Raw genomic sequence first — 15,198 nt, forward strand, 5'->3', positions numbered from 1 at the left:
GGAACACGTGGAAAGAGACAACAGGACAAGTGACGACGCAACCAGAATGATTTTTGTGCAACAGAAAAACGTGAAGGGATTAATTGTTTTTATTAATATTTCACAATCCAGAGGACCCGTCCATATACTACTTGGAAAAAGTTTATTTTGACCATTTTTAAAACAGCATATCAGTTCTTAAAAACAGATTTAACTTTTTCCATAATCAGGACTCCCATTACTTAGTGATCATCAACTTTACAAGTCAAGGTTGTGTCTGTTTTTATCGATTTATTTGAATAAAATGTGAATCTACTAGATCACCTCCTTTCTATAAGTATTTTAAATCACTTTTGCTCGTAACTTCTGCAGTAGAGTACTCAAATATAATTGTGTAAATGTGCTTGTTGCTTCTTTTACAACATTTTCCTCTGCATTTTGATAAAATCCGTCCTGAAAAAGGTTATTTTATTTTTTACTTTTGAGAACTGTTCTTTGAGCCTCTATATACTGTAGCATAAGTAACATTGTTGGTGCTCACAATGGCCCAGGAGCTCTGATAAATGCCTAAACACAACCTCATAATAAAGCCCTGGAATGTGAGCATTGCTACAACATTCTTCTTTGTTGTTTTCCCACATTAGCAGTAGCATAGGTGACCATTGTTCTGCAGTTAGCATTGCCATGACCAACGTTAGTATTGTGCTGATGTTGAAGATGGTTGGGACATCCAGATGTTTGTCTAAGCTCATGACGTGTTAAACCAGTTTTTCTCAGAATGAACCGTTTCTCCGTGACCACTACAACATTAATGGTTTACATAAGGAAGCAGGTCAGGGAAGACGCAGACTTGATGGTACGCTACATTAGGCACCCCAAGAAGACTATATTCAACAAAAACAAGGTACATGTGGTTTTGTACTCTGGGACATCTTTGGTTTAAGATATCTGTCATTCTTTTAATCTGTGCAAAGCAAAGTAGCCCCCAACGTGAGTAATTTAGATCAAGTAAAAAATGAAAAAAAAAATATCAATATTTATGTGTGGTTTTGTTTGTGTTATTTCTGTTTTTTTTAATAATCTACTATAAAATTACAAAAAGGCAGCTAATTGGCTTTTCTCCACCATGATTCTCTTTATATCAGATCCCTCCTACAATTAACCTCAGAGCTTATTGCAGCACAATTCACAAGCACGACTCAAAGTGCTTGCACATGAGGAAAACATACTGACAACAAAAATTGTTGCCAGATGCATTCTACAATTACATGATCACAAAAACTAATACTTGCAGGCACTTTTTCATTTGAGGTTTGGTATAAAAAGACACCAATAGCATCCTAGACTGGTGTTAAGAAGGCATCGACCTGCAGACAGGCAATGTCCTGAGTCTTTTTACTACCGGTGGAGCACGCCGTCAGGTCTGGGGTATCCAAACAGCTCAAAGTCTGGTTTATACAGATCATACAATTCTCTCCTCTTAGTCAGGGGTATCTGTGCAAACCAGTCCCTTTCCCAGCTGGTTTCTGTGCGGTTTCGGGCTCCTGACGGGAAACGTAGAAATTGATCAACCTTCAGTAGCTTCAGAAGATGCTTCGAATCAGTTTCCAGAGTTTCTAGTCGTCCAATGAAGTCGTACTTCACCTGACACGGATGGCACAAACGATACACCTTCAACACAGAAAGCAGATCAACGACTTGACATTTGATCATTACCAGCCTATGCACACGTATTTATCTGTGTAAACAAGAAAACCGGACCCCCATCTTAAATCTCACATTGTAAATGCTTTTGCGTCATTGCAGGATTTGCACGGATGTCTATTTATTTTTGCTGCACAAACCAGAGCATCACTGTGTGAGGCTCAATCATTCTGTTGCTACAACATGTTATTTGCATTTTAATGTGATAGTTAATCAACCGTGCCAATTAAATCGTATCTAACGCACAAAGGTACAAAACAATAAAGGTAGGTGAATAGAAGTCAATGAATAACAACTATTAACTTGAAAATTAAAGATGAACAGTGATATGCATTTATAATGTAGCTGTTTGAGTGTACGTGTTTGTTTTCCTCTTGGAAATTAACATTAGAGTATTTTTGCCACTGAGAAGAAAACAAAGCATTTAAGGACTAAATGTAAATAATGATGCAACACTCCCAAAAACCCTCTGAGATTCATAGTCCAGTTGCTTACAAAGATGGAGTTGTGACCCGGTTGGGAAAAGTCAGGTGAAAAAAGGAAAAAATACAAGTACTATTAGCATAATCTCCACCGAGGTGTAACTTTAGTGGTGGAAAAGTTCATTTATGTCAGCAATTGAACTTAAAAGATGAAACCGATGGATTAAACTAATATATGAGACAGACTCATTCCATGCAAAGCCAGATATTTCAAGTCTTTATTTGTCATATTTGTGATGATTATGGCTTACAGCTTATGAAAACTCCAAATTCAAAACCTCGCACAATTTGAATATTGTGAAACGGTTCAATATTCACTCTCAGAGTCACACTCTAATCAGCTAAAGAATCCAGAACATCTGCAAAGGGTTCCTGAGCCTTTAGATGGTCTCTCAGTCTACGCAGAATTACTGAAATGGACTTTAAACGATATTCCATTTTTTCCAGTTTCACCTGTTATTGTTACATGAGGCAAAAGCATGATTCATAAATGGGTTTGTAATTGTAGATTGGCTGTTGAAGCTTCATATAACGATGTTTGTAAATCTAATCCACTGAAAGTCACCCCGGCTTTCCACAGTGTGATGTGAAAGCGGTATGCAATGGAATAGAGGTGGTTTACCCGCAAGCTCCTTTCCAACCGGGAGCAATTCTGCTGCAAAGTCGTAAAATTACAACACCAGAAGTCCAAACATAAAAACAAGCAAGGAGAAAGACGACTGCGTGTATCCAAAATGGTCTGTGGTTTCTTTTATCTTCTGTTTACATTAGCTGCGGGCGTTTCCCAGGAAATGACCTACGTTTACCCGCTTGTGGCTTTTATTTTGAAAGTTTCTTGATGTTTTACACTGCTTTCGTGTTTGACTTCCTGTCTCGCCTGGTCTAAACTGTGAAGTTTGAAAACGTAATGATGGCGTCTCTTCACATTCAAATTTGCTTAGCTTCAAATGCATTCAAGTTTCTTTATCTGTGATTTAATAGTAGATATGGCTTTTCTTAAAGCCTCTTCAGCTTGCTGCAAGCATCTCTAATCCTTTTGCTCTCTGTGAAGAAAAATAAAGAAACATTTGCACAGATTTTTTTATTTTCATATCTTCCCGTTTTTTATTTGTTTGCTACATGTTATGCTCCACAAGTCTTAGTTTTAATTTGTCTTTTGCAAATTTTTAAATAAAAGCCTATGTAATGTTTTTTGATGAAATCAGACCATTTATAAATCTAAAACAAACAAAACCAATAAATATCTATATAAATACCTGTCTCCAGTGTTCATTGAAGATGCTTTTCCTCTCCGTCTCTGGATCAAGAAGATAGGAGATAAACTGATGAAATGTCGGTTTGATTCCCGCTGCAAAGGCCTCAGCAGCTGTCTCTGCCAAGTCCTCAGACACGTTACCATAACGACGCAGCATGACTGAACCAAACTGTCGGTAGAAGTCTTCGTTAGGCCTTAACACACACACACACACACACACACACACACACACACACACACACACACACACACACACACACACACACACACACACACACACACACACACTAGGACTCAATTGGATAAACAATATTTGGTCTTAATTACTGTGAAGCCAATAAAAACCTTTCAAACTTGTTCCTGAAGGCAGAGATGAGGCGCACAAATGGATCTCGTACGAACAGAAACTTGGTGTAACGCTGGAGCTTGAGCGCCATCAGGTGGCGGGAAAGTGAACCATAATGGCGCCAAAATCTGTAAAGAAGAAATAAATGATGAAAACTCATCAGTTGCCATTGCTTCTTTTTGGTTGAAGCTATTTAGTTTGATGAAACACTCGTGGTATCCAAGAATAAGGACAAACAATGAAACAACTCTTCCTTGCACACTTTTTTTTCTTTTAGGGCAATAATATTAAAAACTTTTAATTTCAACACCCTTACATTTTTTCTGCTTTGATTCAGGGACTAAAAAGTGCTCGGCCAGAATGTCAAAGAGTTAAAGATGAAGGTGTTGAAAGAACGCTTTCAGCTCCTGAGGGGAGGAGAAGGGTCCGTCTGTGGTGCTGCACCGGGCCCGGCCCAGCGTTTCCACATCCGAGTCTCTACTCAATAAATAGCTGTGTTAACAAGCTACAAGGGAGGCGTTCCTTCTGAAGAGGAAAACTATGCAGTTATTTGAAACAATTAAGGCACCAAACAATAAAGACAGAAACAGAACGATGTCGCAAAGGATGCAGGATTTTTCCTCCAAAAACAAACCTTCATTAGTCAGAAGCTGTGCTGAACATCTTTCCTACTTAGATGCAGCTTCAGCCGCTCATTATATTTATGTACGACCTTCCAGATAAAAGAACATATTTAAAATATGTTTAAAATAATGATGATGAGAAACCTATTTTATATTAAAATTTAACTTTGATTCCTTTTGGGCAAAAAAACCCCACAAAACTTGTCAAAGAGTTGTTTCTTCTAATTTTTCATTAAAATCGTTTAAAAACAAGCAATTATTTATGAATTTATTAGATTTCCACTAATTTTATAACATTCTGTAAAATGTACGTGTTTTCATTTACATCCTTTATAGCTTTACTTTTTCTCAACAAATCCATTTTGTATATAAATGTTTTTTGTAGTTTTCGTTGTTTTAATTTATGATTTTTTTCCTCACGTTTTTGGGTATAAAAAAAGGCACCAACACAATTTCCACCCAATTTCACATCTCTAATGTTTCCACTTCTCCAGTGAAACCTAAAAAGCTTTGTTTGTACTTCTGGCTTTAATTAACAAATCTGACAAAATTACAGTAAAATACGTTTGCAGATTGTGCCATTTTTCAACAATCAGCTGACAAAGGGACGGAGAAACTCAGTAGAAGAGGACCAAAGAAGAAAGGAGCGGATTTAAAAAGCTTCCTATAAAAGAGATGCTGCCATAATTTATAGTGTTCTTTTTTAAAATAATTTTTAAATCATTAAAACTTTGACTTTTCTTTTTTTTTTTTTTTACTTTTAAGTAACTTCTCTTTTCATCAACTAAAGTTTTTGTCACAATGTAAGCCAGGAGGAGGTTAGGACCCAAGATGCAGAACCAGGATGACACAAGGCAGGAGTAGTAGAAAACGTAAAACCTTTTCTTTAGGAATAATTGTCCATAAATCCAAAAATCCTAATGCGTAAACCTAGAGACGAAGAGACGAAGAGCTCCTTTAAAGAGCAAAACCTAGATAAATCCAAATACCTAGAAACAACGAGACCAGGAGAGGGAAACGAGACAACGCTGACACAAACAATGGACCGGCAACACATTGAGACGCAGACAGGGTTATATACACAGAGGGAAACAATGAGGGAAACAGGTGACAGGTGTGTGGGGAGTGAGATCAGAAGGGATCAGGTGAGACTAATTAACTAAGTGGGGAAAACTGACTATGTAAAATTAATCTACAGAGAACTAAAGATAAGTGAACTCCTAAACCTGAAAACTAGACACCAGAAGAAAAACACTAACAGGGATGGGATAACTAAATCTGAAATCACTAAGGGGGAACCTGAGGGAAACCTGGAGGGAGCTGGAGACCTAAAGGGGCACAGAAACCTAAGGAGAAAACCTGGAGTGGGCTGGAGAACACAAGGAGTCACATGAGGGGGACGCAGGACGCAGAACATGACAGTTTTTTATTTAATTTCTAAGCTCCAAAAGCCAAACTGCACTCTGCCCCTCTGAAGACGAGTAATAAACTTTATGGGCTTTATGGGGTTCGTTAAACCTTTCTAGGAGGTGGAATAATTTGTCTTCAGGCTGCAGTGTTAAAACTTTCATATAAAATAATGTAACAGCTAACATTAAAGATCTGTGTGTGCTTCATACTTGGCGAAGGTGAGGTGGAGGGAAGAGTTGTGCACGAGGTCAGGAGGGACGGCCTCAGGGTCGGTGTAGGGTTTTCCTGTGGAGGGGGAGATCAGAGACTGAGACAGCACCACCAGGACTCGCTTCCAGTTGGTGCACGCTACCTGATCTCAGAGCAGAGATGAAGAAACAAAAAGGTATTTTTTTCAGGAGCATGCTGGTTTTTTTATTTAAATACATAATGGACGACACAAGGTAAACGTAACATATTGGTACACATGTATAATAATCTGTACCTTAGGAACATAGCAGTAGATTATCTGATGAGCATCATCCACAATCAGGTGATCCAGTTCCCTGATGGGGATCTGATCAAGTGCTCGAGTCCTTCCAGGAAAATCCATCACGTCTTTACCTGAACACACATCCATGATCCTTTGCTTCCTGGCCTCCTGCTCCATGTCCTCAGCAGGAAAGCGAATCCTCTCATCCTCTGATTCCTCCTTCATTTGCTCCTCATCTGTTAGTATCTGAGCTGCTTCTATAGGTGAGGAACTGGTGGCGGTATGAGCTGTAATCGGAGAACTGGCGTGTGATTGAACGGTGGACACGGTGGACATAGTCATCCGTCTGCTGCAACCAGACTGAAGTGAGTTGTGTTTCATGTCCGGAAACAAGTAGAGGTTGAAGCCCCCAACGCCATCCCAGTAGACGATGATCAGCAGGATCATAAACAAAGATCCCAGGATGAAAGCCACTCGTAGTCCACGCCATGCTCCCATGCTTACTCCGCTTTGTATATTGACTGATGTGGAGAAAGAAAAAAGGAAGTGATTATCTCTGCTTCAGAGCGACAACCTGTCACAAGATGACACTTCCTGTTTGGTAGCTGCAGCTTAAAGAAAGAGGAAATTGAACAGGAAGTTTTTTTTTGAAGGAGTTAAATCATACATGTTACACTGCTGTAAAAGTGTAAAAATAGATAAGGGCTGGATTTATTCTGAAATAAATAATAAAAATAAGCTTTAGTGATTTTAATGACATATTTGGAGTTCAACGAAGAAAGAACTTTGGATCCGAAATAAGAAAGTGATTTTGGTTCAATTCTGTTTTACTGATATTGTAATGTGTCAGGACTCAGGTATCTCCCGGCTGACTTTCGGACCACAACTCCCGACATGCTCCTCATGGGGAGCTCCCAGCGTGCTCCTCGCGGGGATTCCCTCCACGTCACAGCCAAGCAAGGCTATATATGGAAGACGCCGGTACCGGCTTCTCATCTCAGTCATCGTTTCTTCCTCACAGAGATACGACCGGAGAAATAATAAAACTGTTAAACGTCTCACCTTGTTCGTCTCCTTCATCCAGTCTGATCAGCCCGACAGGATGACTGAGATCCAAGTAGATCCGACGGAGATCGATCGTCTCCGCCACGAGAACGTGCAGCTGCGTTCCATGGTAGATCAGCTTAACACCAAGGTGAACTCCTTGTCCGACCACACCCTGCGTCTATCCACGGCTCTCACGGCTCTCCAACAACAAGCAAACGATCAGCAGCAACAGATCGCGGCACTCCAGCATCCAACCCGCTCTGCTCCTAGGGAGGAGCCCCACTTCAGCCTGCCGGAGAGGTGGAACGGAGAGACGGGGAGCCCTGATGGTCTGCTCGCCACGCTGGACATGCAGTTCGAGTGCCAACCTGGACGCTACCCATCTGCGCGCTCCCGAGTGGCGCATCTCACCTCCCTGCTCTCCGGACGCGCCGCGGAGTGGGCTGCTGCGCTTTACAATTCCAAATCCCCTGCCTGCAACGACTATGCTGCGTTTGTGTCCGCTCTCCGGAAGACCTTTGTTCCCCCCAGCAGCGAAGTGGGAGCAGAGACACGCCTTCTCAAACTCCGCCAGCGGGAACGCTCGGTGTGCGCTTATGCGTCGGAGTTCCGCACCATCTCCGCCAAGCTGCAGTGGAATGACTGCGCTCTGCGGGCCGCCTTCCTGGAGGGGCTGGCACCCTACATCCGTGATGAGTTGGCGGGAAGGGAGCTGCCTCAGACCCTGGATGAGGTGGTTGATCTGGCGCTGCGCATCGACCAGCGGGTTCTGGTTCGACCCAAGTTATCCACGCGTCCCCCCAGGATGCCGGTGCCTCGCCCTCGTTCACCCACGCCAGCTCCTGTACCCATGCTGACGGAGGAGCCCATGCAGCTCGGCCACCTTCCCCCCGAGGAGAGACAACGACGGTGGCGCGAGGGCCTCTGTGCCTACTGTGGCTCTCCCGACCACCGACGCCTGGACTGCCCGCTACGATCGGGAAACGGGGGGCCCCACTGAGTATTGGGGTCGCTCAGTCTGGGTCTTCTTCTACCCCTGTCGCTACTAACCGTCTCCTTATTCCTGTCACCCTCCTCCATGGTGAGGCCTCACTCCACGTAAACGCATTGGTGGACTCGGGGGCCGCGGACAATTTCATGGACCTGGATCTGGCAAAACGCCTACGGATCCCCCTACAACCCCTGGAGAGGGTTATACCAGTGACCTCGGTGGACGGTAGGCCTCTCCAACCCTACCCAGTCCGAGACCGAACCCAGCCACTCCGTATGATCACCCAAGGCCACCAGGAGACCCTCCATTTCCTGATCATTTCTGCTCCCTCTTCTCCCCTAATCCTGGGGTTCCCCTGGCTCCGTCTCCACGACCCTCATATTTCCTGGTCCCAGAACCGCCTGCTGGGCTGGGGGACCTCGTGCCAGACCCACCTCGCTCCTCCTCCATCCTCGGCGGGTCTTCCGGACGGGGGCCCCAGCTCCACACCGCCCCACCTGCCGCTGCCCTATCGGGACCTGGCCGCGGTGTTCGACAAGCGGCGCGCCACCTCCCTGCCACCTCACCGGCCATATGATATGGAGATCAAGCTGCTACCCGGAACCAGTCCTCCCCGCGGGCGCCTTTTCTCTCTCGCGCCTCCCGAGACCAAAGCGATGGAAGAATATATCGCCCAGGCCCTCCAGCAGGGGTTCATTCGACCCTCCTCCTCTCCGGGTGCCGCTGGCTTCTTCTTCGTGAGGAAAAAGGAAGGCGATCTTCGCCCCTGCATAGACTATCGGGGTCTGAACAAGATCACGGTCAAGGACCGCCATCCTCTGCCGCTCCTCACTACCGCTCTGGATGCCATCTCCCAGGCACGGATCTTTATGAAACTGGATCTCCGGAGCGCCTACAATCTGGTCCGTATAAAGGCCGGGGATGAGTGGAAGACCGCTTTCATAACACCCACCGGCCACTGGGAGTACCTGGTTATGCCCTTCGGACTATGCAATAGCCCTGCTGTCTTCCAACGTCTCATTAATGATGTCCTCCGCGACATGCTGGGACGGTGGGTGTTCGCCTATCTGGACGATATACTGATCTACTCCAAATCCGAGGCCGAACACATCCATCATGTTCGCGCCGTCCTGACCCGGCTCCTGGACCACAACCTGTACTGTAAACCCGAGAAATGCTCCTTCCATCAGCAGTCCATATCCTTCCTGGGTTACAGGATCTCGGACGAAGGGATAACCATGGACCCTCAGAAAATCCAGGCGGTGAAGGACTGGCCCTTGCCAACCAGCCTGAAACAACTGCAGAGTTTTCTGGGTTTCTGCAACTTTTACCGCCGTTTTATAAAGAACTATAGCACCCTCGTAGCCCCTCTCACCTCTCTCACTCGACCAGGCTCCCCTGGCCAGCCGTTTCATATAACTCCCGACGCCATTCGGGCCTTCCACCACCTGGTCACCCGCTTTACCTCGGCCCCGATCCTCCGCCATCCAGATCCTGCAGTCCCCTTTGTGGTCGAGGTCGACGCCTCTGACGTCGGCGCCGGCGCCATCCTGTCTCAAGGCGGGCCCGACGACAGGCTCCATCCCTGCGCCTACTTCTCCAGGAAGTTTTCCACCACCCAGCAGAAGTACGGTGTGGGCGACCGTGAGTTACTGGCCATAAAATGGGCATTGGAGGAATGGAGGCAGTGGCTTCTGGGCACCACTCAGCCTTTCACGATCTGGACTGACCATCAGAACCTGACCCACATAAAATCTGCCAAGCAGCTTAATCCTCGCCAGGCTCGCTGGGCCCTCTTCTTTGAACCCTACGACTTCCATCTCGCCTACCGCCCGGGAGCCAAGAACCAGAAGGCGGACGCCCTCTCCCGCCAATTCACCCACTCCTCGCCCTCGTCCGAGCCAGCGCCAATCCTCCCCGAACACCGTTTCCTGGGCCAACTGAGGTGGCCGTTGGAGGAAGCTATCCAGAACGCCCTCCGGGACGACCCCGCGCCTCCTGAGACCCCCGCGGGTCGCCTCTATGTCCCCACGGCCTGTCGCAGCGAGGCGTTGTCCTGGGCCCACTCATCACGCCTGTCTGGCCACGCTGGTTTCTCCAGAACTCTTAAATTCCTCCAGCGAGCCCTCTGGTGGCCAGGCATGGCGAGGGATGTGAAAGAATACACCAGCGCCTGTGACGTCTGTGCCCGCTCCAAGAACCCCAACCAGGCCTCGGCTGGTGCCCTCCGACCTCTTCCGGTGCCCAGCCGCCCCTGGTCCCACGTGGGGCTGGACTTCGTCACAGGTCTCCCGTCGGTCAATAACCTCAACACTGTCATGACGGTTACGGACCGCTTTTCCAAGTCTGTCCATTTCATCGCCCTTCCGGGTCTCCCCTCAGCCCAACGCACAGCGGAACTGTTCCTGGAGAACGTGGTGCGCCTCCACGGGTTCCCAGTCGACGTGGTCTCGGATCGAGGGCCCCAGTTCACGGCCCGGTTCTGGAAAGCTTTCTGTCGGCTGATGGGAGCATCGGTCAGTCTATCCTCAGGCTACCACCCGCAGACCAATGGCCAGACGGAGCGGGCTAACCAACAGCTGGGTCGGTACCTTCGTTGTTTTGTCTCGGCTCAACCCTCACAGTGGCCTAAATACCTCCTCTGGGCGGAGCTGTCCCACAATCTTCACACCTCCTCTGCCACTCGGCTGTCCCCTTTCGAGGTCTGCTATGGCTTCCAGCCCCCGGTCTTTGCCCACCAAGAACCCGAGGTCGCCGTTCCAGCAGCGGAAGCCATGGTGAGACGCTGCAAGAGCGCCTGGATCAAAGCACGAGCCTCCATAACCAGAGCTAACACCAGCTATGCTCGCCAGCATCTCCGTCGACACCGTCCTGGTCCCTCCTATGCTCCTGGGGACAAGGTCTGGGTGTCCACGGCTGACCTTCGGGTCCGTGCCGGGGCCAAGAAACTCGCTCCTCGGTTCCTCGGCCCATACCCCATCCAAAGGGTCATCAACCCGGTCACGTACCGGTTGCGACTGCCGGCTACTCTCCGCATCCATCCCACCTTCCATACCTCCCGGCTCAAGCCCTTCGTGGAGTCCTCCCTTCTCCCGCCTCCGGCTCCGGCGCCGCCTCCTGCCCGCTTCCTCGACGGTGAGCCTATCTACACCGTCCGGCGCATCCTGGACGCTCGCCGCAGGGGTCGGGGCTGGCAGTACCTAGTGGACTGGAAGGACTATGGCCCCGAGGAACGCTCCTGGGAGCCGGCTCGGTCCATCCTGGACCCTTCCCTGATCTCCGACTTCTGGGTCCGCCGGGGTCGCGCTGGGACTTCTGGAGCCGTCCCTGGACCGGGGGGTCCTGTCAGGACTCGGGTATCTCCCGGCTGACTTTCGGACCACAACTCCCGACATGCTCCTCATGGGGAGCTCCCAGCGTGCTCCTCGCGGGGATTCCCTCCACGTCACAGCCAAGCAAGGCTATATATGGAAGACGCCGGTACCGGCTTCTCATCTCAGTCATCGTTTCTTCCTCACAGAGATACGACCGGAGAAATAATAAAACTGTTAAACGTCTCACCTTGTTCGTCTCCTTCATCCAGTCTGATCAGCCCGACATAATGGGGTATTTATTGTAATTTTACATATCCATTTTTGCATTTTTCAAATTGAATTGGGTGAAAATGTGCATGATCAGCTGCATTCCAATCCACTTTCAGACCATACAATAACATGTTATTTCTACAGCATGTATAAAAATGGCATGAGAGCCAACCAAAGTGCTGAACATGACATCTTCATAAAAAATAATAAAAGAACATCACAAAACAGATAGAAAAAGTCAACATAACAGAGTCACTGGCCAAACACCAAGTCATAAAAGTGAGTCGATTTGTGATTTAAAAATTGCAAAGGACAATGCCTGTCTAACTGAGAGAGGAAGTACCTTCCAGAGCACAGCCCCCACCCCCCACCCCCACCCACCCACCCATGCTTTATAATTCATGTTTGGTATGCACAGTAACAAAAGATCAGCCAACCTCAGTGAGTGTCCGGGTACACAATGAGTGAGCAGATTCGACAAAAAGGAGGGTGCAAGACCAGTCAAAGCCTTAAAGCGACAGTGTGTATTTTTCCTGGCAATAGGGGGCAGTAGATACCTAAATTATTGCAAGCATGAAGTATTTTTGTGTTGGAGTAAGACCACATCAACGGATGCCCATTAGGGTCAAAACGCCCTGGGGAGTGCAAACTTAAGCTAAATGATGAGCACATCAGACTCTCTTTCATCAATGGCAACAAGTAAAGAGGTAAATGTGTAAACAACAACATTTAAGAATGACAAGTTTTCTAACCATTTGTTACAAATCAGTAAATGTATTTTGTCCTCATGGGCTGCCATAGAAGGAAACATGGCATCTAATATGGCATCACCCAGAGACTTAGACCTGCTCCCATGTATTTTAGACCTGATTTTTGTGGTTATGCGATACGAAGCCCCCAATATTTTTCAACAACATTTTGATGGATATTTCCAGGAATTAATGGTAAAAACTACACATAGTCTCTTTAAACAAAAAGCAGTACCTAAAACCCCACTCTAAAACCTACGGGAAGCCAATAGAGACACGCTAGAAGGAGAGTGATATGACTGTGCCTATTTGTGTTAGTCAGGAACCTAGCTGCAGTGTTCTCTACAGTCTGCAGCAAGATCTATCTGCCAGGTAGGAGCGGAACCAGTCAAGAGTAGTGCCAAAGACCAAGCCAGGACTCAAGTAAATCCAACAGAACACGATGGTCAACCGTACCAAAACCCGCTGAACGATCTAAGAACAGCAGAAGTAAAGATGCGGTCTGAATGCAGATTGAAACACAACTAATAATAAATTTCAATCCATGTGGGCTATAATTCATTTTCAAATGAAAGTGTTTGGTCCTAAACTGTTTTGGGATTCTCCAAGGAAGTTCTAACAGAGATTATCAGAAAACTACAAGAGAGGGAAAAGTCCCCAAATTTCAAAAATGTTCTCATAACATGAATTTGTGATCATTGCAGTTTTGCTGCTGTTTATTAACACACACACACACACACACACACACACACACACACACACACACACACACACACACACACACACACAAACACACACACACACACACACACACACACACACACACACACACACACACACACACACACACACACACACACACACACCTTTTTGTTTTTGTTCTCAAGACTATTCTGTCTCTCATGCTTTAACATGTCACATTGTGCTTATTTTATTTTATCTGTAGTGTCTTTATACTTCTTGTGAACTGAACTAAGTCTGAAATAAAGATTACTTGATTTGATGCTAAAACAGAATCTTTATGATTGTTTATTCAGTTATTTTCCCATGCTGAAATCTCCTCACCTAAGTGATTCAAAGCACATATGTTCCTACTTAAATTAAATTCTGTTAGGTCATTTACTTTAGGTAGCATCTTGCTTTGTTAGCTGTGTGTTTGAGGAATGTTTGGCAGTATAAATATTTTCTGCAGGATATGTTTTGGGCAATTTGAAGGAAAACCAGAATTTCCTCTGACATTTATTCAGCTGAGTAATTACTGTAGAGTTTTGCTCTACAATAAGTTTAGGGGATGAGCATCAGTTTAGTCATTTCAGCTTAAAATATTTCATCACAATCAAGTGGATTTACTGAGATTAAACTGGTGCATTGTATTTATGTAGCTCTGATAGGCCAAGTCAATCTTTAACTGTTATTTATTTTTAATAAACATATTTGCCATCATTGCATATGGTTATGAGAAGTTATCATCTGGGTCAAAACGGTGATCATTATTAATGTTCTGAAGCAGCATAATAACCGCACGATGTGCTTGGCTGCTTTGAGGGGGACCGTGGGAACCCCGCAGGCTCCGGCCGGGGCGCTCAGCTGTCACGGAGATGTGAACAAGCAGGGAGGTGGAGGGGGGATGGAGGCTCCGGACCAGGGCACCAGGGAGGATTCACACCCCTCTGTTGTCTGTCCCACATAACATCTGCTGTCGGCCGGGGGGAAATGACGTCTAAAAAATAACGGGATAAGATCCAGCCGAGCCAGGGAAGAACGTGATTTCACTGACAAAATTATTATTTTTCTATTTTTTTCAGCGTGGAAAGCCAAACTCCTGGCTTACAAGAGTCTGTTTGGTGGAAATGTAAATCCTTAACTCACTTTTTTTCCTACTGCCACGCGTTAAGCACAAACGCTCGCGAGCGCAGACACGCGCACAAGAAAAACATAAGCGCGTGAACTTTAGCTATAAATAAGTTCAACACGTGTATTCTTTTGTAGCTTTTTCTCAGGCTTCTAGATCACAGGTTTAGTTTATCTCTGAAGTAATTCATCACCCTGACCTTTCCGCGGAAACGGACTTCTCCCATTTCACCGACCGTCCCTCATCCGAGTGGTCGGTGTCGGTTTTCTCTCTAGTGCAGACGACGCCATGAAAGGCGAGTCCATCTGCTTTCACCCACCTTTGATCCTCCGTATCAAGATGATGCGTCCCCGAGGGGCCACACAAAGCCCAGTTGTGTTCCGTTCGTGCCCCCTTTGCACCGGGAGCATCACATAACAGTAACGTTCGTTAGACAACTCGTCCGTCTGGAGGTTAAAAAAATAACGAAAACTAACAAACGTGATGAAATGAGTTTTTATCTCACCCTGCGTTTGTTATCCATGGTTCCGTTCAGTCGGTTCACTCGGTGTTCCAGCTCTCCATCTGTCCGTCTACCGGTGATGAGACCGGGTGGGCTCCTCTTTGATTTAAAATCTCGCGAGATTTAAAAACCCATCCGCCGAACACTCGAGATTTTCTCTTCTCTGGCTTGTTTTACCTTTACAGATTATTTCGGATATTTT

The 15,198-nt window shown here is 46.2% G+C and overlaps 1 protein-coding gene across 4 annotated transcripts; it reads right to left on the reverse strand.

The window, feature by feature from the left end:
• Positions 1 to 1,148: 1,148 nt before the first annotated feature.
• On the reverse strand, positions 1,149 to 15,121 carry LOC107388790 (carbohydrate sulfotransferase 12). Of its 4 annotated transcripts, none has more exons than XM_015964497.3 (6): positions 15,000 to 15,121; positions 6,284 to 6,792; positions 6,009 to 6,151; positions 3,766 to 3,894; positions 3,422 to 3,614; positions 1,149 to 1,650 (listed from the first exon to the last, which is right to left on the reverse strand). In XM_015964497.3, the coding sequence occupies exons 2-6, from the start codon at positions 6,767 to 6,769 to the stop codon at positions 1,378 to 1,380; spliced, it is 1,224 nt and encodes a 407-aa protein (XP_015819983.1). In that variant the 5' UTR covers positions 6,770 to 6,792; positions 15,000 to 15,121; the 3' UTR covers positions 1,149 to 1,377. The 4 variants fall into 4 exon arrangements, with proteins under 4 accessions (XP_015819983.1, XP_070406227.1, XP_070406226.1 ...); XM_070550126.1 differs by lacking the exon at positions 15,000 to 15,121 and adding an exon at positions 14,814 to 14,964 and having other exon boundaries at positions 6,009 to 6,084; positions 6,403 to 6,792; XM_070550125.1 differs by lacking the exon at positions 15,000 to 15,121 and adding an exon at positions 14,814 to 14,962.
• Positions 15,122 to 15,198: the final 77 nt, after the last annotated feature.

Source organism: Nothobranchius furzeri, chromosome 4 (assembly GCF_043380555.1).
Source record: "Nothobranchius furzeri strain GRZ-AD chromosome 4, NfurGRZ-RIMD1, whole genome shotgun sequence".
NCBI lineage: Eukaryota > Metazoa > Chordata > Actinopteri > Cyprinodontiformes > Nothobranchiidae > Nothobranchius > Nothobranchius furzeri.

Coding starts and splice junctions, on each gene's coding strand:
- LOC107388790 (XM_070550125.1), bottom strand. CDS start 14,904: ATGCTCCCGGTGCAAAGGGGGCACGAACGGAACACAACTGGGCTTTGT. Junction 6,793..14,813: donor CTTGATACGGAGGATCAAAG/GTGGGTGAAAGC, acceptor TCTCCACATCAG/TCAATATACAAAGCGGAGTA. Junction 1,651..3,421: donor TCAATGAACACTGGAGACAG/GTATTTATATAG, acceptor TCTGTGTTGAAG/GTGTATCGTTTGTGCCATCC.